At 41.0% G+C, this 27,305-nt stretch overlaps 1 protein-coding gene across 2 annotated transcripts in view; it reads left to right on the top strand.

Moving 5' to 3' along the window:
* The window catches only part of LOC124129055 (elongation of very long chain fatty acids protein 2-like), a 35,534-nt gene that overhangs the window by 808 nt on the left and 7,421 nt on the right, over positions 1 to 27,305 (top strand). Inside the window, exons 1-5 of one of the 2 annotated variants that reach the window (XM_048400626.1) lie at positions 11,908 to 12,073; positions 20,061 to 20,131; positions 23,113 to 23,303; positions 23,514 to 23,600; positions 24,336 to 24,507. In XM_048400626.1, the coding sequence (XP_048256583.1) occupies positions 20,080 to 20,131; positions 23,113 to 23,303; positions 23,514 to 23,600; positions 24,336 to 24,507 (502 nt within the window). In that variant the 5' untranslated portion in view covers positions 11,908 to 12,073; positions 20,061 to 20,079. Of the gene's footprint in view, positions 1 to 11,907; positions 12,074 to 20,060; positions 20,132 to 23,112; positions 23,304 to 23,513; positions 23,601 to 24,335; positions 24,508 to 27,305 lie in introns of those variants that run through there. The other variant, XM_048400625.1, reaches the window with a different exon arrangement.

Below are 27,305 nucleotides of genomic sequence, written 5' to 3'. Positions count from 1 at the left end.
CTTGTCAGACTCATTTTAAAATTATATAAGCATGGTTAGAAATGGGGTCCTGACAGCAGAGATGTCTTGCAATGGAAGGGAGCGTATTTCAAATGTTTGGCCTTGTAAGTTTCATGTTTGAAACCTGATTATTTGGGTTGGTGGGTGGTTAACCAGTTAACAGCTGGTCTGTGTAGATTTTCCCGTGCAGATCCTGGTTAGGATTGTATTGACCAATCTTTGCTTGTCGAAAGAGGTGACGAAATTGGGGGTCAGTGTTGCTGACTTGGTTGATGTATGGGGTTATAGCTAAAACGGCACCTCAGCAAAACGTCACCTGGCGAAAACGGCACCGATTGGCGAAAACGTCACCTCGCCTCAGGCGAAAACGGCTACTATTGCCTGGCGAAAACGGCACCCTATTTTTTTTAACCTTGATAAAATAAATGATATTAAACTAACATGGTCGCTTGCAAACACCAATAATTGTGAAATGTTACAACTAGTTTACATTAGAATTTAGCCTCTACTCCAACTATATTCCAACTTAGCCTATACGCAACTCAAATTATTGTGAAAACATAACATGCCTTGAAGTAAAATAAGGTCATATCTAGATGTTGTCTATAAGAGAGGTTCTTTTAATAAACATGTCGGAGATAATTTGTGAAACATATTTTCCTCTTTCAGGACAGGGGTTCAGGATATTTGCTAAGATTTTATTATCAATTTAGCAGTTTTGTAAGTCTAGTCTTCTAAGAAGTATCTGTCTTTCATTCTGATAATTTGGACAGTACAAAAAGAACTCCTAGAATCTGCTTTGCTATTTTGATAGTGATCTCATTACATAGTTGTTTAGACCAGTTATGATACATTTCATGCGGGGGTCTTAGAAGACTGCAGCCCCATACCTCGGCTCCATATGATGCAATGGGTACAATTAAGACATTATACAAGCGAATGAGGATGATTGCTGGGAGATGAGAAGTTGATTTCAGTGAACTTTTGATCTTATACCATGCTCGCAAGGCCTTTCCTCTCAGTGTATTGACAGCGGCCATAAAATATATATTGTATATATGTGAATGTATGTAATTATCTGTGAACAACTGGAAATAACATGTAAATACATCAAATAATATGTAACAAATAACATAAATCAGATATACTACTACATTGTACATAAATCGTTCTTATCATTATTAGAAATAGAGGTGCCGTTTTCGCCTGTCACATAGTAGCCGTTTCCGCCAAATGCGGTGCCGGTTTCGCCAGAGAAATCGGTGACGTTTTGCTGAGGTGCCGTTTTAGCCTGCACCCGATGTATGGCATCGTATTCAAATGATACCAACTCGATGTTCATGATTGTAGTGTTTACAATAGTACTGACGTCATGTCATAGGTCGCAGGTCATAGGTCAAAGTGCTATCCTATATTATGTCATTATTGCTGTAAGTGTCGTATATTGGGGCAGGGGCAAATAACAATGTAGCCTGCAACCTCGGGGTATCTCGATACTTGTCATTTACGCTGAATGGAACAAATTGCACTCACTAACCTTTATGATTATTCGTGTTCTCTATATCAGATGTCATTTATTTTATCTAACAGTTCATAATTTACTGATAAAAGTTCATTATTTACATCAGTAGCTCCGAGTAAAAGCCGGGCCTCGCGCTCTGTTTGACAAGGGAGGGAACTCCATCGTATCGCGGTACAGATAAAAGTTGTGTATGGAGGTCCGAATTGGACAAAAAGAGGACATTATTCTACCAACCACTAAGTATGATCATGCCAGACATCAGTGATTTGTCCAGACGTGCAAAAACAGCACAGGTAAAATTCTAAATGTGTCATCAGTAATAGGTATTCAATGCATATTTACCGAAAAGTAAGAGAAAAATATTTTTATAAGTCATCAACAAAATATCAGAAATGATATTCTTAGATTCTTTATAAAAAAATTGGATGACAATAATTTGTCACAAAATGGAAAAATGTTTTACGTCAACAATAAATATATAAAAAGCACTCCTTGTATGCCCAAAGTATGTATGTATCTTTTGGCTACTAGTGAAGAACGTATTTCTAAGTTTGGCATTATGGCCCTTATGATCTCCCAATAGATTCTTGGCACAGAGCGGGAAAAAATGTGCGGACTACGTAACTTCCGTTACCTTATTAGTCGCCATGAATGTGCAGATGATCTAGTTCAGGTCGATAGAGAAAGTTTACTTGGGGAACTGCGGGTTATATCGTTGTCCATTGATAGATGGGGGTAAGGCAATATTTTTAAGAATCACAGAAGTATGTATCAACGCATTAATAACTCCTTACTTGCAGCAGACGGAACATTCCGTGAAAATTGAAATTGTTTACGAAGTGAAAACTTCCTGGTTACTGTTTTGCATTAAAAGACAGCTGGTAAAAGGCGTGTCCGGCGTGAACTACTGGAAATAACAAATGCTGCGATACGATGAATGCCGCGGTACCATGGGGTCAAAGTATAATATGTCATGTCGGGTTCTATCATTTACTGAGGATGGCGTCAACCACATACACTGATGTAGTTCATGCGCTGTAGGCATGGCGCTGCTGTAATGTAAACAATACCAGCTTCTACAGCACTCAATAGCAAGCAGTCGTACAAATACTACAGTAAGAATATGATGTCATAATATGTCATTTACGAGATGTAGGGCCGCCATGTTGTCAGGCCAAAGCAGTGTACCAAAAGAACAGAGAATAAGCAAAGTGTCACAAGCAACACAGATGTCTTTATTCCATATCCAGTGCTGCAGCCAACTGCGCCCCCCCCCAGGTTTTTTTTTTATAGAAAACAGTTTTATTTGAATCAAGTTGGGGACAAGTGATACTTGTACAAATATTTGCCCCCCCTGTCAAAAAAAAGTTAACTACGGCCTTGATATCAACCTTACAACAGCGGTAATGATCATATCTTTACTCAGAAAATGAACGCTGTGAAAAGAAATATGATATTACTGGAATGTTGGTGACTTGTGTTCAACCATTGAAGGATCCGAGTGAAGATCATTGTAGTTAAGATACACCTTGATGTGTTGAATCAAAGTGGGTCAATAACGTGTGTTCTGTGTCAGTTACATAAATCAATGGTATTGCGCCCTGCTTTCTGAAATAATTCTTGAGGTCAATATTTCCACAATTAAGTGTTTTAGGGAATTTCTCAAAACATCAGGAATTATATTTTGTTAGCTGATAACAAACTTTTGAAATGCTCCCCAACTGTATCTTGACAGGAATTGTTTTGAATTGTGATAATTATGTGAGTGAGTGAGGTGGTTGAGTGAGTGGACTTGGTCCTCCCGCTTCTCATATTGTATGTTGTAGTTGTAGGGAATCAAACCTGTCACTTTAATGATTTAATATCTTAACACGATTTTGGTGGCTCAAACAGCCTGTCTCAGATGGTCTGGCAGGCAGCCAGGTATTTCAAACACTGCTCCTAGGTATGAGATATTACATGTCATAGTATGTGTACATGGTGTATGTGATATTACGTGGCAGACCTCTATATGAGATATTACATGTCATAGTATGTGTATGAGATATTACATGGCAGTCATCTATATGATATATTAAATGGCAGACCCCTATATGAGAAATAACATGGCAGACCTATATGAGATGTAACATGGTAGACCATTATATGAGATATAACATGGCAGACCTATATGAGATATAACATGGCAGACCTATATGAGATGTAACATGGCAGACCTATATGAGATATAACATGGCAGACCTATATGAGATGTAACATGGCAGACCTATATGAGATGTAACATGGCAGACCTATATGAGATATAACATGGCAGACCTATATGAGATATAACATGGCAGACCTATATGAGATGTAACATGGCAGACCTATATGAGATGTAACATGGCAGACCTATATGAGATATAACATGGCAGACCTATATGAGATATAACATGGCAGACCTATATGAGATATAACATGGCAGACCTATATGAGATGTAACATGGCAGACCTATATGAGATGTAACATGGTAGACCTATATGAGATATAACATGGCAGACCTATATCAGTATATGAGATGTAACATGGTAGACCATTATATGAGATATTACATGTCATAGTACGTGTATAAGATATTATATGGCAGATCTCTTTATGAGATATTACATTGCATTCCTCAATATGCGATATAAATGTCATAGTTTGTGTATGACATATTACGTGGCAGACCTCTCTATGAGATATTCAATGGTAGACCTCCATATGAGATATTACATTGCATTCCTCAATATACGATATAAATGTCATAGTTTGTGTATGACATATTACGTGGCAGACCTCTATATGAGATATTACATGGCACACCTGTATATGAGATATTACATGGCAGACCTCTATATGAGATATTACATGGCAGACCTCTATATGAGATATTACATGGCAGACCTCTATATGAGATATTACATGGCAGACCTCTATATGAGATATTTCATGGCAGACCTCTATATGAGATTTTACTGGGCCGACCTCTCTATATGAGATTTTACATGGCAGACCTCTATATGAGATATTACATGGCAGACCTCTATATGAGATTTTACATGGAAGACCTCTATATGAGATTTTACTTGGCCGACCTCTCTATATGAGATTTTACATGGCAGACCTCTATATGAGATATTACATGGCAGACCTCTATATGAGATTTTACATGGAAGACCTCTATATGAGATATTACATGGCTGACCTCTTTACGAGATTTTACATGGCAGACCTCTATATGAGATATTACATGGCAGACCTCTATATGAAATATTACATGGCAGACCTCTATATGAGATATTACATGGAAGACCTCTATATGAGATATTACATGGCAGACCTCTATATGAGATATTTTTGGGGGGCTCTCGGTTGCTAACCTCGTTTGGGCGTCATAAGCCACTCCATACTCAGAGCATGGAAGGCTTGTGGCCCCCAAAGAACTTATGCTATTTCGGTATTGTCCGGTCAGCACGACCAGTACTAGCTTAACTCTAGGGATTGTCCGGGTCATCGGACCCCAGGACCGGCATATCCCTCTCACAGCTACACAGTCCGGGTCCATAAGACCCCAGGACATTGTCATCTTAGCCGGGTCTCCATGACCCCAGGATGTCAACCCGGGTCACTTCGACCCCAGGGTCTCTTAGGCAACCGAGGCAGCCCCCATGTTGTGCCAAATGTTTATGTAAATATCTCTATGTAATAAAACTTCCTGCAATGTAATACATTTCATGTTGTTTGTGGCACAAAATGGTAATTGGATATTTTAGTTTGTGCAACAACAACAGTACTTACGCGTTCATATTTAATATACCAATTACAGGTCAATCACCTCATTACGTTTATATTCAACACGATTTCTTAACTCTGTCACCCGAATGTGCTTTTTATGCCGTCTGGATCATGTTACAGGAATTACATCCCACAATGCACTTCTAAACAGTCTGCGCATGCCCAGTAAGACGGACATGACGTCACAGTGTTTACCTTTATTAACCCTGCAGCCCCGCACGAGGCTACTTTCTACATTGTCGCAAGCCACTCAACTGCGTTACCCTCCAGCCACCCCTTAGCTCCTCCTGTCTTTCATGGCCTACTGTATTCATGAGCATCATGAACGTGGTTTCTTGTGCATTCGCTAGTACTCTTGTATTGGCATCCATTCCATGGCTGTTTATCAGGCGCCTATATATATATATATATATATTGTGTATATACCTTATCTCCTGGGGCTGCCTCGGCGTCATAAGCCACTCCATACTCAGAGCATGGAAGGCTTGTGGCCCCCAAAGAACTTACGCTATTTCGGTACTGTCCGGTCAGCAAGACCAGTACTAGCTTAACTCTAGGGATCGTCCGGGTCATCGGACCCCAGGACCGGCATATCCCTCTCACAGCTACACAGTCCGGGTCCATAAGACCCCAGGACATTGTCATCTTACCCGGGTCTCCATGACCCCAGGATGTCAACCCGGGTCACTTCGACCCCAGGGTCTCTTAGGCAACCGAGGCAGCCCCCATGTTGTGCCAAATGTTTATGTAAATATCTCTATGTAATAAAACTTCCTGCAATGTAATACATTTCATGTTGTTTGTGGCACAAAATGAGATATTACATCGAAGACCTCTATATGAGCTATTACATGGCAGACCTCTATATGAGATATTACATGGCAGACCTCTATATGAGATATTACATGGCAGACCTCTATATGAGATATTACATGGAAGACCTCTATATGAGATATTACATGGAAGACCTCTATATGAAATATTACATGGCAGACCTCTATATGAGCTATTACATGGCAGACCTCTATATGAGATATTACATGGCAGACCTCTATATGAGATTTTACATGGCAGACCTCTATATGAGATATTACCCTCAGGGTAAGAAATAACTAAGTACATAAAAATCGTATGTGCACTGGTGTAAATATCACTTCACACGCACCAGTGTATTGTTTCTATCATCCGGACGGCATTGTTCTCGTCATTCGAATGTTATTGTGACAGAAGGATGGAAAGACGTCACTCTAGAATGGAAGTCATAGCTGAAGATGTTTTACGTCCTTTGACAATTGTGGTTTTCTGGAAGAGCAGTGGTGATTAGTGCATTTTTTGGAAAACAAGTATGACACACATACTAGTATTATCTCTATTAACATTGTAGGTATATGAGATTTTAAATCGTAGGTATATGAGATATGATATAGTAGGAATACAAGATATTACATGACCCGTGAATATCCAGGTTGAATAGGTCTTCAGCAACCCATGCTTGCCGTAAAAGGCGACTATGCTTGTCGTAAGAGGCGACTAACGGGATCGGATGCTCAGGCTCGCTGACTTGGTTGATGCATGTCATCGATCCCAATTGCGTGGATCGATGCTCATGATATCAATCACTGGATTGTCTGGTCCAGACTCAATTATTTACAGACCGCCGTCATATAGTTGGAATATTGCTGAGTGCGGCGTTAAACAACAAACAAACTAACAACAAACAAGATATTGCATAATAGGTATATGAGATATTACACACTTGGTATACCAGATATTGCACAGATTGAAGGTGTCTTGGCTACCTGACCTGATCATGTGAGTGAGGGTTGTTGATAGGTTTGACACATACTGCAGCTGGGGCCAGCGATGTGTGCGTTTTGTAAGACAGATGTTTATGAAAATGTGTTCTGTTATGACACATCTGCTGTTAACCATGTTATCATTTCATGTCATAAAGTCTAATTCTGTCTGTCCGTATTGTGAGCAGTGAAGTTTCACTATTGTGATGTCATAAAGTCTAATTCTATCTGTCAGTATTTTGAGCAGTGAAGTTTCACTATTGTGATGTCATAAAGTCTAATTCTATCTGTCCGTATTGTGAGCAGTGAAGTTTCACTATTGTGATGTCATAAAGTCTAATTCTATCTGTCCGTATTGTGAGCAGTGAAGTTTCACTATTGTGATGTCATAAAGTCTAATTCTATCTGTCAGTATTTTGAGCAGTTAAGTTTCACTATTGTGATGTCATAAAGTCTAATTCTATCTGTCCGTATTGTGAGCAGTGAAGTTTCACTATTGTGATGTCATAAAGTCTAATTCTATCTGTCAGTATTTTGAGCAGTTAAGTTTCACTATTGTGATGTCATAAAGTCTAATTCTATCTGTCCGTATTTTGAGCAGTGAAGTTTCACTATTGTGATGTCATAAAGTCTAACCTTTTTTTTTTTTAAATACATGTAATAAATATATATATATATATACATATATATATGTTCCCAGAAACCCAAATGATAAAGACTGAGAGAGCAGGTTATGCAGCACTATGGCTGAGTTTAAAATTTAATCCTGGCATTTAAGTCAAGAACATAAATTAAATAAATCACAGCATGATGGGCAGGTGGAAACTCAATGTTTGCACATTGTTTTATGAACCTTTAACTTCAGCTGGCCATTGTTGATGATGTTACAAAAATAAAGTATCTTCATCTCTGAAACTACTTTGCCAAATGTGTTGATACGTTGATCACAAAGCAAATGCAAAGGGGTATGTTAACATGGTTAATGCAAGGTAAGATAAACAATGTTATTCACAGTATGCAAGGTAAGATAAACAATGTTGTTCACAGTTCCAACAATAAGAAAGGGCAGCGTTAGAAATTGGCACTAGTCCTGTAGTCCTTACCAAACTGCCCAATGGTAAAGGTATCCTAAGGACTAGTAAAAATTGGCCAATTTTAAGGGTTTTGCTATATGTTATCATTATAAGGACTAGTGGACAAAAACTGTTAGTTTCTAACCCTGAAGGGGTATGTTAATGCAAGGTAAGATAAACAATGTTATTTACAGTTTCAACAATCAGAAAGGGGAATGTTATTGCAAGGAAAGATAAACAATTATTCACAGTATGCAAGGTAAGATAAACAATGTAATTCACAGTTCCAACAATCAGAAAGGGGTATGTCAATGCAAGGTAAGATAAACAATGTAATTCACAGTTCCAACAATCAGAAAGGGGTATGTCAATGCAAGGTAAGATAAACAATGTTGTTCACAGTTCCAACAATCAGAAAGGGGTATGTTAATGCAAGGTAAGATAAACAATGTTATTCACAGTTTCAACAATCAGAAAGGGGTATGTTGATGCAAGGTAAGATAAACAATGTTATTCACAGTTTCAACAAAATCGGAAAGGATATGTTAATGCAAGGTAAGATAAACAATGTTATTAACAGTTTCAACAATCAGAAAGGGGTATGTTGATGCAAGGTAAGATAAACAATGTTATTCACAGTTCCAACAATCAGAAAGGGGTATGTTAATACAAGGTAAGATAAACAATGTTGTTCACAGTTCCAACAATCAGAAAGGGGTATGTTAATGCAAGGTAAGATAAACAATGTTATTAACAGTTTCAACAATCAGAAAGGGGAATGTTAATGCAAGGAAAGAAAAACAATTATTCACAGTATGCAAGGTAAGATAAACAATGTAATTCACAGTTCCAACAATCAGAAAGGGGTATGTCAATGCAAGGTAAGATAAACAATGTAATTCACAGTTCCAACAATCAGAAAGGGGTATGTCAATGCAAGGTAAGATAAACAATGTTATTCACAGTTCCAACAATCAGAAAGGGGTATGTCAATGCAAGGTAAGATAAACAATGTTATTCACAGTTCCAACAATCAGAAAGGGGTATGTTAATGCAAGGTAAGATAAACAATGTTGTTCACAGTTCCAACCATCAGAAAAGGGGTATGTTAATGCAAGGTAAGATAAACAATGTTGTTCACAGTTCCAACCATCAGAAAAGGGGTATGTTGATGCAAGGTAAGATAAACCATGTTGTTCACAGTTCCAACAATCAGAAAGGGGTATGTTAATGCAAGGTAAGATAAACAATGTTATTCACAGTTTCAACAATCAGAAAGGGGTATGTTGATGCAAGGTAAGATAAACAATGTTATTCACAGTTTCAACAAAATCGGAAAGGATATGTTAATGCAAGGTAAGATAAACAATGTTATTAACAGTTTCAACAATCAGAAAGGGGTATGTTGATGCAAGGTAAGATAAACAATGTTATTCACAGTTCCAACAATCAGAAAGGGGTATGTTAATACAAGGTAAGATAAACAATGTTGTTCACAGTTCCAACAATCAGAAAGGGGTATGTTGATGCAAGGTAAGATAAACAATGTTATTCACAGTTCCAACAATCAGAAAGGGGTATGTTAATGCAAGGTAAGATAAACAATGTTATTAACAGTTTCAACAATCAGAAAGGGGAATGTTAATGCAAGGAAAGATAAACAATTATTCACAGTATGCAAGGTAAGATAAACAATGTAATTCACAGTTCCAACAATCAGAAAGGGGTATGTCAATGCAAGGTAAGATAAACAATGTAATTCACAGTTCCAACAATCAGAAAGGGGTATGTCAATGCAAGGTAAGATAAACAATGTTGTTCACAGTTCCAACAATCAGAAAGGGGTATGTCAATGCAAGGTAAGATAAACAATGTTATTCACAGTTCTAACAATCAGAAAGGGGTATGTCAATGCAAGGTAAGATAAACAATGTTGTTCACAGTTCCAACCATCAGAAAAGGGGTATGTTAATGCAAGGTAAGATAAACAATGTTGTTCACAGTTCCAGCCGTCAGAAAAGGGGTATGTTGATGCAAGGTAAGATAAACAATGTTGTTCACAGTTCCAACAATCAGAAAGGGGTATGTTAATGCAAGGTAAGATAGACAATGTTGTTCACAGTTCCAACAATCAGAAAGGGGTATGTTAATGCAAGGTAAGATAAACAATGTTATTCACAGTTTCAACAATCAGAAAGGGGTATGTTGATGCAAGGTAAGATAAACAATGTTATTCACAGTTTCAACAAAATCGGAAAGGATATGTTAATGCAAGGTAGGATAAACAATGTTATTAACAGTTTCAACAATCAGAAAGGGGTATGTTGATGCAAGGTAAGATAAACAATGTTATTCACAGTTCCAACAATCAGAAAGGGGTATGTTGATGCAAGGTAAGATAAACAATGTTATTCACAGTTTCAACAAAATCGGAAAGGGGTATGTTAATGCAAGGTAAGATAAACAATGTTATTAACAGTTTCAACAATCAGAAAGGGGTATGTTGATGCAAGGTAAGATAAACAATGTTGTTCACAGTTCCAACAATCAGAAAGGGGTATGTTGATGCAACGTAAGATAAACAATGTTGTTCACAGTTCCAACAATCAGAAAGGGGTATGTTGATGCAACGTAAGATAAACAATGTTGTTCACAGTTCCAACAATCAGAAAGTGTATGTTGATGCAAGGTCAGATAAACAATGTTATTCACAGTTCCAACAATCAGAAAGGGGTATGTTAATGCAAGGTAATATTAACTATGTTGTTCACCTCGATTTTGGACATGTCAGTCCTGACAAATGAAAACCTCCACAGAAGACAAGCACAGATAACACCTTCTTTAGGTAAGGATTACTGGATGGCATGACACTTTGGAAACAGGGTGTATTAAGTATCCACAGCAGTAGAATAGCATGGTTTTGTTTACATGCAGTACCCCCCTGATTACATTCATTTTGGAGATACAGAATTGAGATAAGTCTGATACAGATTATACAGATAAGTAGAAAATGTCATGACATTCTTAAATAAAATACCCGAGTAATGACCCAAAGAAACAAACAAACCCTACAAAATAATATTTATAAAATTAACTTTTAACATGTTACACATTTGATCAAATGCATTGATGTCTTAAAGAGAAACAGTGCTTACCCAAACATCCTGCACTTCAAACAGAAACAGTATTTAATTCACCCACTTGAACCAAACAAACCAAAATAAACTGTATAAATGAACAGTACAAATGTATTTATTTTCCACCAAAGTATTACCTTGCATAAAGTCCGGAAAACCACAAAATATAGCCAGTGTGGCCCCAAGTTTTTTTTTCAGTAAATAATTTCAGACCTTGATCCGTCCCTGCTCCAACTGCTGCATCCCTGAAAGCTATGTGCCTTTTCCCAAACGAAGTGTTTGTGCTATATTGCTTTTTTTAGTGAGGTGATCATCAAACATTGTTGCTAAGTTTGCTAGGAGCTCAACAGGGAATAGTGGCTGCTGGACTATTCATGAGTTTACGTTTTCGCCTTGCTAGTATTAACACGGACGTAGACCTCATGCCGTAATCAGCTCGCATGTTCCCCGGCAAACAAACAACCACATCTCCTTTGTGTGGATGTGTTTGAAGTTTGCCGTATATATGCTGTACCCACGAGATACGTACAGGGCATGTCTCATGAATATTCATTGGTCTGACAGAGCTAGTGGGTGCTGCTGTAGCCGAGTCGGTTGTACTGGGAGATTGCAGCTCGTGGTATGTTGCAAGCTATAATTGCAGCTCATTACAACTAACACATTAGTCTGTGAGGCAGTTCAGGGCCACAGGGCAACTTGGTTGAAATACTTCTACACATATCTACTTGGTAAGTACCAACAATAGTTTCTGGTGGTTGTGTGTGACTGTTGTAGATTTCATGTATATTTAGCTTTTAGTTTTTTAAGTTTTTGAATTTTCAGGCCGGTTAGGATTAATAGACGCACACTCACACACGAGCCCACTGACATGGACACACATGGACAGACACACACACACGGACACACATGGACAGACACACACACATGGACACACATGGACAGACACACACTCACACATGGAAGGACAGACAGCACCCATTCCCATATCCCCCTTCCACTTCGTGGTGGGGGATGATAATGGCAAATTACAGCCTGAAAAGAAGATAGTGTCATGCAGAAATAATCATTAGCGGTAGAGTTTGGACAGGAAACAAAAGCTACTTGTTTGAGACTTAGTCCAAATTGTTTCCATGGAAACACAACCAAAAAAACAATAAATTGAACAAGAGTCAGCAGATGACAAATGCCCCCGGCCCCAACAAGTTCAAAAGAAAAAATCATCTGGTTGCTACTTTTTTTAGAGGATTTCTATCTAATCTGTCTATATTTACAAGAGTGGTTATTGGGCTATCAAAACAATACCATGGAATTGGGATTCAGAACTTTCTATTTCTATGTCAGGTTTACACCAATATGAACAGAGTCAAAATCAAACTTGTTGCCATTGAAACAGAAAAATATTAGTTCTAAAGTTTTTTAAACATGTTACATAGCAGTTGACAACCTGGTCTTTGTGTGTGCACAGTTTCAAGAAACAATACCTGTCAGTTTTAGAGATATGGTCTGGACAAACGTACCACTAGGAATATTAAAAAGAGTCAAAGTCAAACTTGTTTCCAAGGAAACACTGAAAAATCAAATTTTGAAAAATTCCTAAATAGCAAAAGGCACCACTTCAGCCATTGGTTAATACATACACCAGATTTGTCCAATGACCACAAGTTTTGTCCAATGCTGAGCTGCCTTGAATGTGATGATCGAGGAACAAACCAATCTCCCTCACTCTACATGATGTTGGAAGATGTTCACATGCTGGGACAGACAGGTGATGATTGATGCATGATCATGTATTGATTTCCCTCTATCAATCTATCAACATGATCAATGTAAGGATCAATTATCAAGATTCCAGGTAACCCAAATCTATTGTCAAGATGTTTATTCAATACCAGATGTTTACTCAAAATGTTCACATATTCATTAAATGTCAAGATTTTTATGCTTACAACCACAAATTGATATTTAAATTGCCATTTGCAAGCACCTTGCTCCAATAAGCACCCACCTTTTAGACAAATCTGTTCGTAATCTTTATCACCACCCCTACTATGACCAAACCCTTACAAGTGTGTGCAAGTCTTTTACAGAAACATCAGCTGAGGAAGTACAACCCAGAAGGTTTAATTCAGTTTTATTAACTACGTTTGTCCTCTACTGCTCAATGAGTGTGTCTGCCTGTGAGTGTGTGTCAGTGAGTCTTGAGTCTGAGTCTCTGTCTGTCCATGTGTCTGGGTGGGTCCATGTGTCTGGGTGGGTCCATGTGCGTCTTTCCATGTGAGTCTGTGTGTGAATGTGTCCATGTGAGTGTGAATGTGTCCATGTGAGTGTGAATGTGAATGTGTCCATGTGAGTGTATGTGTCCATGTGTGTGAATGTGCCCATGTGAATGTGTCCATGTGAGTGTGAATGTGTCCATGTGAGTGTGAATGTGTCCATGCCAGTGCGAATGTGTCCATGTGAGTGTGAATGTGTCCATGTGAGTGCGAATGTGTCCATGTGAGTGAATGTGTCCATGTGAGTGAATGTGCCCATGCGATTGTGAATGTGTCCATGCGATTGTGAATGTGTCCATGTGTGTGAATGTGTCCATGTGAGTGTGAATGTGTCCATGTGAGTGTGAATGTGTCCATGTGAGTGTGAATGTGTCCATGTGAGTGTGAATGTCCATGTGAGTGTGAATGTGTCCATGTGAGTGTGAATGTGTCCATGCCAGTGCGAATGTGTCCATGTGAGTGTGAATGTGTCCATGTGAGTGTGAATGTGTCCATGTGAGTGTGAATGTGCCCATGCGATTGTGAATGTGTCCATGTGAGTGTGAATGTGTCCATGTGAGTGTGAATGTGTCCATGTGAGTGTGAATGTGCCCATGCGATTGTGAATGTGTCCATGTGTGTGTGAATGTGTCCATGTGTGTGAATGTGTCCATGTGAGTGTGAATGTGTCCATGTGAGTGTGAATGTGTCCATGTGAGTGTGAATGTGTCCATGTGAGTGTGAATGTGTCCATGTGAGTGTGAATGTGCCCATGCGATTGTGAATGTGTCCATGTGAGTGTGAATGTGTCCATGTGAGTGTGAATGTGTCCATGTGAGTGTGAATGTGCCCATGCGATTGTGAATGTGTCCATGTGTGTGTGAATGTGTCCATGTGTGTGAATGTGTCCATGTGAGTGTGAATGTGTCCATGTGAGTGTGAATGTGTCCATGTGAGTGTGAATGTGTCCATGTGAGTGTATGTGTCCATGTGAGTGTGAATGTGTCCATGTGAGTGTGAATGTCCATGTGAGTGTGAATGTCCATGTGAGTGTGAATGTGTCCATGTGAGTGTGAATGTGTCCATGCCAGTGTGAATGTGTCCATGTGGGTGTGAATGTGTCCATGTAAGTGTGAATGTGTCCATGTGAGCGTGAATGTGTCCATGTGAGCGTTAATGTGTCCATGTGAGTGTGAATGTGTCCATGTGAGTGTGAATGTGTCCATGTGAGTGTGAATGTGTCCATGTGAGTGTATGTGTCCATGTGAGTGTAAATGTGTCCATGTGAGTGTGAATGTGTCCATGCGAGTGTGAATGTGTCCAATGTGTCCATGCGAGTGTGAATGAGTCCATGTGAGTGTGAATGTGTCCATGTGAGTGTGAATGTGTCCATGCGAGTGTGAATGTGTCCAATGTGTCCATGAGAGTGTGAATGTGTCCATGTGAGTGTGAATGTGTCCATGTGAGTGAATGTGCCCATGTGAATGTGTCCATGTGAGTGTGAATGTGTCCATGTGAGTGTGAATGTCCATGTGAGTGTGAATGTGTCCATGTGAGTGAATGTGCCCATGTGAATGTGTCCATGTGAGTGTGAATGTGTCCATGTGAGTGTGAATGTCCATGTGAGTGTGAATGTGTCCATGTGAGTGTGAATGTGTCCATGCCAGTGCGAATGTGTCCATGTGAGTGTGAATGTGTCCATGTGAGTGCGAATGTGTCCATGTGAGTGTGAATGTGTCCATGTGAGTGAATGTGCCCATGTGATTGTGAATGTGTCCATGCGATTGTGAATGTGTCCATGTGTGTGAATGTGTCCATGTGAATGTGTCCATGTGAGTGTGAATGTGTCCATGTGAGTGTGAATGTGTCCATGTGAGTGTGAATGTCCATGTGAGTGTGAATGTGTCCATGTGAGTGTGAATGTGTCCATGCCAGTCGAATGTGTCCATGTGAGTGTGAATGTGTCCATGCGAGTGTGAATGTGTCCATGTGAGTGTGAATGTGCCCATGCGATTGTGAATGTGTCCATGTGAGTGTGAATGTGTCCATGTGAGTGTGAATGTGTCCATGTGAGTGTGAATGTGCCCATGCGATTGTGAATGTGTCCATGTGTGTGAATGTGTCCATGTGTGTGAATGTGTCCATGTGAGTGTGAATGTGTCCATGTGAGTGTGAATGTGTCCATGTGAGTGTATGTGTCCATGTGAGTGTGAATGTGTCCATGTGAGTGTGAATGTGTCCATGTGAGTGTGAATGTGTCCATGTGAGTGTGAATGTCCATGTGAGTGTGAATGTGTCCATGTGAGTGTGAATGTGTCCATGCCAGTGCGAATGTGTCCATGTGGGTGCGAATGTGTCCATGTAAGTGTGAATGTGTCCATGTGAGCGTGAATGTGTCCATGTGAGCGTTAATGTGTCCATGTGAGTGTGAATGTGTCCATGTGAGTGTGAATGTGTCCATGTGAGTGTATGTGTCCATGTGAGTGTAAATGTGTCCATGTGAGTGTGAATGTGTCCATGCGAGTGTCCAATGTGTCCATGCGAGTGTGAATGTGTCCATGTGAGTGTGAATGTGTCCATGTGAGTGTGAATGTGTCCATGTGAGTGTGAATGTGTCCATGTTAGTGAATGTGTCCATGTGAGTGAATGTGTCCATGTGAGTGTGAATGTGTCCATGTGAGTGTGTCTGTGTGTCTGTCCGTGTGTGAGTCTGTTCTTCTGTCCTTCCCTCCACAATTTTTCGTTTCCGGAGCAGAACTGAAAAACCATGAGAGATATCTTCAACCAAATTTGGCACGTAGATAGGTCTAGTGGTGAACTTGTGACTTCTGACAGTTTGGGATTTAAAAAAAATTGTATTTTCCGAGTTTCCACGGCCACGACTATGACTTAGACTGAAAATGGCGGTAGTGCACGTTTCCGGAGCATATCTTTCAAACCGTACAATATTTCTTGCTTTGCACACAACAGGACTTGTCATATTGGCTGGGGATATTAGTATTTCTTGCTTGTTTTGGGATTTGCAAAATCATATACAGCAGCAACTTGAACTAATGTATCAAAAATGGGAGGGGGAGATGTATGTTTTTGAGTAAAAACACATTCAAGTACAGTACACTACTATTATAACCAGCACACTTATAATGAAGCAACAGATATAAGTAACTGTATTGTTAGTGTACTAGTATGCTTTTAACGAACTACGGTTATAACGAACTAATATTAGTGTTCACCTTGAGTTTGTTATAACAAAAGTTTGTTATTTGTTTTAATTTCCTATCACATTGACATTAGTTGCCATGACAGCTGCTCAAGTGCTTGTGGGAAGCCTTCTGTCTGTACTGTAGGAGCTACATAGGGAGGCTGGACAACATGACATGAACTAATACTTTTGCCGATAATCATACGGAACTAAGAAATAATAACAGACAGGGCTAATATAACTGTCAGGTTGTAGTTTAAATTAATGATTTTTCTGTACTCTCCAAGAGATAAGTGTTTTAAAATATTTTGTTGCATTTCTCAATCTCCTGTCATGGCTACAGGGTTATTAGCCATTCAGACAAAGGTGGTCCCAAATCAATCGCTATGGCAACAACGCATCTCCTCCAAATTATCAATGGGTAGGTGTGACGTTGATTTATGTTTATTTGCTTACATATATGCATGGGGTCAGCATATGGTTCTCAGTTGGAAGTGACAACATGGAGCCTATGGCTTGCGTTATATACAAGTTTACTTTATACAGGTAGATATATATGAGGTCTTTGAAAGGTATTTAGAAGTGATACACATAAGGAAGAGAAAATATGGATGTCAACTTCTTTTTAATTTTAGCATGATGAAGAACTCAGGTGATGAAGGTGTAAGCATATACTCCGAAACATTGTGTTCCTCATAATAAAGAAGTTGACATCCATATATTCTCTTCCTTAGATATATATGCATGATGTAAACAAGAAGCACTATGTGCCAGGTCAGGCTGAGGGTAAAAACCTCCTCTCTTTTTTTATCAATGGACCAAAAAGCGTGTATATAGCTAAGGTCACCTGACATGGATTAAGTCAAAAATATATGCAACAGAAATTAATCAGTGACATAGTTGCACATCTGGTGCAGGATGTCAGACGGTCAATGTACAATACAATGGGGACTAACAACTGGGATTAGCATCTTATGAATGACCATAATTAAGTGATTCTGGGCATATACAGGTCATGGCTACAGGGTTATTAGCCTTTGTTAATTCAGACAAAGTTTGTCCCCACACGAATGTGACCAATTCACTCACTATTTGGGGCATTGTGAGTGGAAGCCAATCGTATGCGCCAGGTTAGTAGTTAGTGGAGGCCTGAAACAGGAGGGCTAAGGGCTGGTATATTGTGGATCTATACCTGGTAAACGTTATTCATTCACTTTATGGATTGGTGAAAGTCATGCTTCACTGTGCAGCCTCTTTCCCTGTTATATGATGTAATTATGATGTTTCAGGTCCTCCAGTTGTTGACCAATGTAATTATTATGTTTCAGGTCCTACTGTTGTTGACCAATGTAATTATGATGTTTCAGGTCCTCCTGTTGTTGACCAATGTAATTATGATGTTTCAGGTCCTCCTGTTGTTGACCAGTGTGGGCGGTCAGGTAGCCTAGTGGTTAAAGCGTTCGCTCGTCACGCCGAAGACCCGGGTTCGATTCCCGACATGGGTACAATGTGTGAAGCCCATTTCTGGTGTCCCCCGCCGTGATATTGCTGGAATATTGCTAAAAGCGGCGTAAAACCATACTCAGTCAGTTAGTGTTGACCAATGTAATTATCGTGTTTCAGGTCCTCCAGTTGTTGACCAATGTAATTATGATGTTTCAGGTCCTACTGTTGTTGACCAATGTAATTATCGTGTTTCAGGTCCTCCTGTTGTTTACCAATGTAATTATCGTGTTTCAGGTCCTCCTGTTGTTGACCAATGTAATTATCGTGTTTCAGGTCCTCCTGTTGTTGACCAATGTTATTATCGTGTTTCAGGTCCTCCTGTTGTTGACCAATGTAATTATCGTGTTTCAGGTCCTCCTGTTGTTGACCAATGTAATTATCATGTTTCAGGTCCTCCTGTTGTTGACCAATGTAATTATCGTGTTTCAGGTCCTACTGTTGTTGACCAATGTAATTATCGTGTTTCAGGTCCTACTGTTGTTGACCAATGTAATTATTGTGTTTCAGGTCCTCATGTTGTTGACCAATGTAATTATCGTGTTTCAGGTCCTCCAGTTGTTGACCAATGTAATTATCGTGTTTCAGGTCCTCCTGTTGTTGACCAATGTAATTATCGTGTTTCAGGTCCTACTGTTGTTGACCAATGTAATTATCGTGTTTCAGGTCCTCCTCTTGTTGACCAATGTAATTATCGTGTTTCAGGTCCTACTGTTGTTGACCAATGTAATTATTGTGTTTCAGGTCCTCCTGTTGTTGACCAATGTAATTATCGTGTTTCAGGTCCTACTGTTGTTGACCAATGTAATTATCGTGTTTCAGGTCCTACTGTTGTTGACCAATGTAATTATCGTGTTTCAGGTCCTCCTCTTGTTGACCAATGTTGTTATCGTGTTTCAGGTCCTACTGTTGTTGACCAATGAAATTATCGTGTTTCAGGTCCTCCTGTTGTTGACCAATGTAATTATCGTGTTTCAGGTCCTCCTGTTGTTGACCAATGTAATTATCGTGTTTCAGGTCCTACTGTTGTTGACCAATTTAATTATCGTGTTTCAGGTCCTCCTGTTGTTGACCAATGTAATTATCGTGTTTCAGGTCCTCCTGTTGTTGACCAATGTAATTATCATGTTTCAGGTCCTCCTGTTGTTGACCAATGTAATTATCGTGTTTCAGGTCCTCCTGTTGTTGACCAATGTAATTATCATGTTTCAGGTCCTCCTGTTGTTGACCAATGTAATTATCATGTTTCAGGTCCTCCAGTTGTTGACCAATGTAATTATCGTGTTTCAGGTCCTCCTGTTGTTGACCAATGTTATTATTGTGTTTCAGGTCCTCCTGTTGTTGACCAATGTAATTATCATGTTTCAGGTCCTCCTGTTGTTGACCAATGTAATTATCGTGTTTCAGGTCCTCCTGTTGATGACCAATGTAATTATCGTGTTTCAGGTCCTCCTGTTGTTGACCAATGTTATTATCGTGTTTCAGGTCCTACTGTTGTTGACCAATGTAATTATCGTGTTTCAGGTCCTCCTGTTGTTGACCAATGTAATTATCGTGTTTCAGGTCCTACTGTTGTTGACCAATGTAATTATCGTGTTTCAGGTCCTCCTGTTGTTGACCATTGTAATTATCGTGTTTCAGGTCCTCCTGTTGTTGACCAATGTAATTATCGTGTTTCAGGTTCTCCTGTTGTTGACCAATGTAATTATCGTGTTTCAGGTCCTCCTGTTGTTGACCAATGTTATTATCGTGTTTCAGGTCCTACTGTTGTTGACCAATGGCCAGCAAGATTCAGCAGCTGTTGCAGCAGTATGAAGGCGCGGTACCAGGTTGGTGGATCTGGCTCATCCTGTTTTTGGCCGGGTCAATGGCACTTCTGCTTGGTTTATAAAATCATTTGGACATGGCAGCTAGAGGAGATATAAATTTGCAGCTGGCATGTACACTATTCCACAGTGATATCATCTCATTATTTCACTGATAGATCCTCCCAGCTTAGCCAGGCTGGGGAACAGTGGATGGGAGGAATCCTTGGGTGTGATAGAATCAATCAATCTGCAGTGTGCAGGTCCTTGTCAGTTGTTAATGAGGCAATGGTGGCCAGATTGTCAGTGTCAGTTCGCCTCTTTACATGATGATCAGTTTATTGATAAGGCCACCCCTGTGTAATATGCTATTGATGTTTGTGATAAACTCGCCTCACATCGGACAGTGTGATATTATCATGATTGTCCCCAGTGGCAATACACTTTGTAAAAGTGCAAATGAACTTTGTGTGGCCACTCATGGGAAATTGTTTTGTCTCCTCAGGGTGTTAGATGAAACTTGATAGTCCAGGGGTCATTGTGATAACCCTGATGTTGAAAGTTAGAGACTTGCTGCTAACTGTTCCTACATGTTTGTATTTGTCACCAGTTTGCAACTAAACTACAACAACAACTTCTTCCTTAATCCATGTGGATAAATGCCAATTAACAAAATGAATGACACAAGGACTAAATTGTCATAGACACTAAAGAAAGGGTAGTTATTAAGCCTCACACCGCCTGCTAGGAACATGTCTCTTTTATCGACAGGTATGAATTCTATCTATAGTGTTACACCTGTCCAATCAACAATCCACACATATTTTCGGAACCTCTGTTGTAGAAATAGTAACTAGGTAATGAAATTATCAACTGAGTTTTGGAATCACATGTCTGTAGACAGTTCATATTGTCAGGCTTTGATGTCGTCATCAGAAGATCGCAACACCAGAGTTGGTGGCTATGCTGATGTTAAAACTATCTATAAAAGTTAAACTCAAAAATATGTTCAGTGCATCGTCAAACTGTTTACACGTGCACATGACTTAATGTCCAAGTGATGAGAAATAGATCTTGATGTTTACTGGTAGTTTTATATTTTTACATACACTGCATAGTTAAAATGTCTCATTTTGAAACAAACACAGATGTTTAGCCATGTTCCCAGGGACACTCAGTTTGGTGTCTCTATGTGCTGTACGGATGGTGTGGTGCTGATGGTGTGGCTGTACTGATGGTGTGGCTGTACTGATGGTGTGGCTGTACTGATGGTTAGGTGAGGGGTGTGGCTGTACAGATGGTGTGGCTGTACTGATGGTGTGGCTGTACTGATGGCGTGGTGCTGATGGTGTGGCTGTACTGATGGTGTGGTGCTGATGGTGTGGCTGTACTGATGGTGTGGCTGTACTGATGGTGTGGTGGTACTGATGGTGTGGTGCTGATGGTGTGGCTGTACTGATAGTGTGGTGCTGATGGTGTGGCTGTACTGATAGTGTGGCTGTACTGATGGTGTGGTGGTACTGATGGTGTGGTGCTGATGGTGTGGCTGTACTGATGGTGTGGCTGTACTGATGGTGTGGCTGTGCTGATGGTGTGGCTGTACTGATGGTGTGGTGCTGATGGTGTGGCTGTACTGATGGTGTGGCTGTACTGATGGTGTGGCTGTACTGATGGCGTGGTGCTGATGGTGTGGCTGTACTGATGGTGTGGTGCTGATGGTGTGGCTGTACTGATGGTGTGGCTGTACTGATGGTGTGGTGCTGATGGCGTGGTGGTACTGATGGTGTGGCTGTACTGATGGTGTGGTGGTACTGATGGTGTGGCTGTACTGATGGCATTGTGCTGATGGTGTGGCTGTACTGATGGTGTGGTGCTGATGGTGTGGCTGTACTGATGGTGTGGTGCTGATGGTGTGGCTGTACTGATGGTGTGGCTGTACTGATGGTGTGGTGGTACTGATGGTGTGGTGCTGATGGTGTGGCTGTACTGATGGTGTGGTGGTGCTGATGGTGTCGTACTGATGGTGTGGTGGTACTGATGGTGTGGCTGTACTGACGGCGTGGTGGTACTGATGGTGTGGTGCTGATGGTGTGGTGGTACTGATGGTGTGGCTGTACTGATGGTGTGGCTGTACTGATGGTGTGGCTGTACTGATGGCGTGGCTGTACTGAAGGCGTGGCTGTACTGAAGGCGTGGCTGTACTGATGGTGTGGTGGTACTGATGGTGTGGCTGTACTGACGGTGTGGCTGTACTGATGGTGGTACTGATGGTGTGGCTGTACTGATGGTTAGGTGCTGGTGTGGTGGTACTGATGGTGTGTCTGTACTGATGGTGTGTCTGTACTGATGGTGTGGCTGTACTGATGGTGTGGCTGTACAGATGATGTGGTGCTGATGGTGTGGCTATTCTGATGGTGTGGCTGTACTGATGGTGTGGCTGTACTGATGGTGTGGCTGTACTGATGGTGTGGCTGTACTGATGGTGTGGCTGTACTGATGGCTTGGCTGTACTGAAGGCGTGGCTGTACTGATGGTGTGGTGGTACTGATGGTGTGGCTGTACTGACGGTGTGGCTGTACTGATGGTGGTACTGATGGTGTGGCTGTACTGATGGTTAGGTGCTGGTGTGGCTGTACTGATGGTGTGGCTGTACTGATGGTGTGTCTGTACTGATGGTGTGGCTGTACTGATGGTGTGGCTATACAGATGATGTGGTGCTGATGGTGTGGCTATTCTGATGGTGTGGCTGTACTGATGGCGTGGTGGTACGGATGGTGTGGCGGTGTGGCTGTACTGACGGTGTGGCTGTACTGATGGTGTGGTGGTACTGAGGGTGTGGCTGTACTGATGGTGTGGCTGTACTGATGGTGTGGCTGTACTGAGGGTGTGGCTGTACTGATGGTGTGGCTGTACTGAGGGCGTGGTGGTACTGAGGGCGTGGCTGTACTGATGGTGTGGCTGTACAGATGGTGTAGCTGTACTGATGGCGTGGTTTGCGGTTCCAGATCCACGGACACGGCACTGGCTGCTGGTATCCGACAGCCCGGTGCCGGTGTGGGTGGCGACAGGGCTCTACCTGATGATGGTACTGGTGGGGCCGCGCATCATGAAGAACCGGCAGCCGTTCTCCCTGCAGTGGCTCATGGTTGTCTACAACCTAGGGCTGGTCGTACTGTCCACCTACATGTTCATCGAGGTACAAGCAAAGAAAGTCTTCAGAACATTATGAAATGTTTAACTGGAAGTGGTTAAGCCTAAATATTAATCTCATGTAAAATCAAGAAAATGTATGTTCTGAATGAAAACTTGAAAACTCAGTGACTATATAGACATGTGACCATGGGCCTGCACAAGTGATGAATAACTTTGACTGCGTGACCAATGCAATAATTCTACTTGATTGCAGATCATCGTGAGCGTGGTGGACGCGGGCTACGACATGTGGTGCGCCAACTACAACCAAGGCAGCTGGGCTAACCCGAAGGAAATGAGGGTATGTTCCCGGGTGGGCGTGACCCAGTCGCCTCGGAGAAAGGGTACCACCCTCCTTCATGGTTGGGTGCTGGTTCCAGTCTGTGGCTTGACATTGAGTGATGTGTCGGGTGGAGACAATAGGTTACAGTTTGGATCAACACGTTTTGATTTCTTTAAGTGCATTCTAACATCTTGGTGAAACGTACCAGAATGCCAGTTTGCCCCAGCCACGCCCACTGAAAGAGTGGCTCAACAGGATCACTGGTCACTCAAACAAGTGTGTGTCTTGTTATTGAGTATCCCACTCTCATCAATGTCAACACCCCCCTCGCTCCGAGCACACCCGGTGGGGATATCCATCGAGGTTCTGGGTTGTAATGGTGATGACGGGGAATTCGGTGGTGGGATCTGTAATATGGCTGATTGTGTTTTTGAACTCTGATGGCTTGGCACGTTGTTCACTTTATGTCATTGCTGGAATATTGCTAAAAGCGGCGTAAAACCATACTCACTCACTCACTCACTCACTTTATGTAACTTGTTAACCTGGCCCAGATTAATTCATACACAGGCCGCCATAACTGAAATGTTACCCACTGTGGTGTTAAACAATTCAACTGTGAACCATTGCCTGCCTCAGCATCTCTCCGTGGACTGGAGCAGCTCGTCAGGAGAGAGGTAGATGAGATGTAGTAGGTGTCAACAGCGTTTAGCGGTTCTGTGTCGATGTTGCTAATACAGGTGTTCTCTTCAGGTTGCCAAGGTCATGTGGTGGTACTTCTTTTCCAAAGTGATCGAGTTCAATGACACACTTCTAATGATACTGCGCAAAAAGTTCAACCAGATCACATTCCTACACGTCTTCCACCACGCCACCATGTTGAACATCTGGTGGTGGGTCATCATGTTCATTCCTGGGGGCATGTGTGAGTATATTCATATACCTGTAGTGTTGGGGCATGTGTGAGTATATTCATATACCTGCAGTGTTGGGGGCATGTGTGAGTATATTCATATACCTGTAGTGTTGGGGGCATGTGTGAGTATATTCATATACCTGTAGTGTTGGGGCATGTGTGAGTATATTCATATACCTGTAGTGTTAGGGCATGTGAGTATATTCATATACCTGCAGTGTTGGGGGCATGTGTGAGTATATTCATATACCTGCAGTGTTGGGGCATGTGTGAGTATATTCATATACCTGTAGTGTTGGGGCATGTGTGAGTATATTCATATACCTGCAGTGTTGGGGGCATGTGTGAGTATATTCATATACCTGTAGTGTTGGGGCATGTGTGAGTATATTCATATACCTGTAGTGTTGGGGGCATGTGTGAGTATATTCATATACCTGTAGTGTTGGGGCATGTGTGAGTATATTCATATACCTGCAGTGTTGGGGCATGTGTGAGTATATTCATATACCTGCAGTGTTGGGGCATGTGTGAGTATATTCATATACCTGTAGTGTTGGGGCATGTGTGAGTATATTCATATACCTGTAGTGTTGGGGCATGTGTGAGTATATTCTTATACCTGCAGTGTTGGGGCATGTGTGAGTATATTCATATACCTGTAGTGTTGGGGGCATGTGTGAGTATATTCATATACCTGCAGTGTTGGGGGCATGTGTGAGTATATTCATATACCTGCAGTGTTGGGGGCATGTGTGAGTATATTCATATACCTGTAGTGTTGGGGCATGTGTGAGTATATTCATATACCTGTAGTGTTGGGGCATGTGTGAGTATATTCATATACCTGCAGTGTTGGGGGCATGTGTGAGTATATTCATATACCTGTAGTGTTGGGGCATGTGTGAGTATATTCATATACCTGTAGTGTTAGGGCATGTGTGAGTATATTCATATACCTGTAGTGTTAGGGCATGTGTGAGTATATTCATATACCTGTAGTGTTAGGGCATGTGTGAGTATATTCATATACCTGTAGTGTTGGGGCATGTGGTAGTATATTCATATACCTGTAGTGTTAGGGCATGTGTGAGTATATTCATATACCTGCAGTGTTGGGGGCATGTGTGAGTATATTCATATACCTGTAGTGTTGGGGCATGTGTGAGTTTATTCATATACCTGTAGTGTTAGGGCATGTGTGAGTATATTCATATACCTGTAGTGTTAGGGCATGTGTGAGTATATTCATATACCTGTAGTGTTAGGGCATGTGTGAGTATATTCATATACCTGCAGTGTTAGGGCATGTGTGAGTATATTCATATACCTGCAGTGTTGGGGGCATGTGTGAGTATATTCATATACCTGCAGTGTTGGGGCATGTGTGAGTATATTCATATACCTGTAGTGTTGGGGCATGTGTGAGTATATTCATATACCTGCAGTGTTGGGGGCATGTGTGAGTATATTCATATACCTGTAGTGTTGGGGCATGTGTGAGTATATTCTTATACCTGTAGTGTTGGGGCATGTGTAAGTATATACATATACCTGTAGTGTTAGGGCATGTGTGAGTATATTCTTATACCTGTAGTGTTGGGGCATGTGTGAGTATATTCATATACCTGTAGTGTTGGGGCATGTGTGAGTATATTGATATACCTGCAGTGTTTGGGCATGTGGTAGTATATTCATATACCTGCAGTGTTGGGGGCATGTGTGAGTATATTCATATACCTGTAGTGTTGGGGCATGTGTGAGTATATTCATATACCTGTAGTGTTGGGGCATGTGTGAATATATTCATATACCTGCAGTGTTTGGGCATGTGGTAGTATATTCATATACCTGCAGTGTTGGGGGCATGTGTGAGTATATTCATATACCTGTAGTGTTGGGGCATGTGTGAGTATATTCATATACCTGCAGTGTTTGGGCATGTGGTAGTATATTCATATACCTGCAGTGTTGGGGGCATGTGTGAGTATATTCATATACCTGTAGTGTTGGGGCATGTGTGAGTATATTCATATACCTGTAGTGTTGGGGGCATGTGTGAGTATATTCATATACCTGTAGTGTTGGGGGCATGTGTGAGTATATTCATATACCTGTAGTGTTGGGGCATGTGTGAGTATATTCATATACCTGTAGTGTTGGGGCATGTGTGAGTATATTCATATACCTGCAGTGTTTGGGCATGTGGTAGTATATTCATATACCTGCAGTGTTGGGGGCATGTGTGAGTATATTCATATACCTGAAGTGTTTGGGCATGTGGTAGTATATTCATATACCTGTAGTGTTGGGGGCATGTGTGAGTATATTCATATACCTGTAGTGTTGGGGCATGTGTGAGTATATTCATATACCTGCAGTGTTTGGGCATGTGGTAGTATATTCATATACCTGCAGTGTTGGGGGCATGTGTGAGTATATTCATATACCTGTAGTGTTGGGGCATGTGTGAGTATATTCATATACCTGTAGTGTTTGGGCATGTGTGAGTATATTCATATACCTGTAGTGTTAGGGCATGTGTGAGTATATTCATATACCTGTAGTGTTGGGGCATGTGTGAGTATATTCATATACCTGCAGTGTTGGGGGCATGTGTGAGTATATTCATATACCTGTAGTGTTAGGGCATGTATGAGTATATTCATATACCTGTAGTGTTGGGGCATGTGTGAGTATATTCATATACCTGTAGTGTTGGGGCATGTGTGAGTATATTCATATACCTGTAGTGTTGGGGCATGTGTGAGTATATTCATATACCTGTAGTGTTAGGGCATGTATGA

Source organism: Haliotis rufescens, unplaced genomic scaffold (genome assembly GCF_023055435.1).
Source record: "Haliotis rufescens isolate VD_foot unplaced genomic scaffold, xgHalRufe1.0.p SCAF_2, whole genome shotgun sequence".
NCBI lineage: Eukaryota > Metazoa > Mollusca > Gastropoda > Lepetellida > Haliotidae > Haliotis > Haliotis rufescens.
The sequence above is the reverse complement of the archived record's forward strand: the minus strand, read 5'-3'. Positions and strand labels throughout refer to the sequence as shown.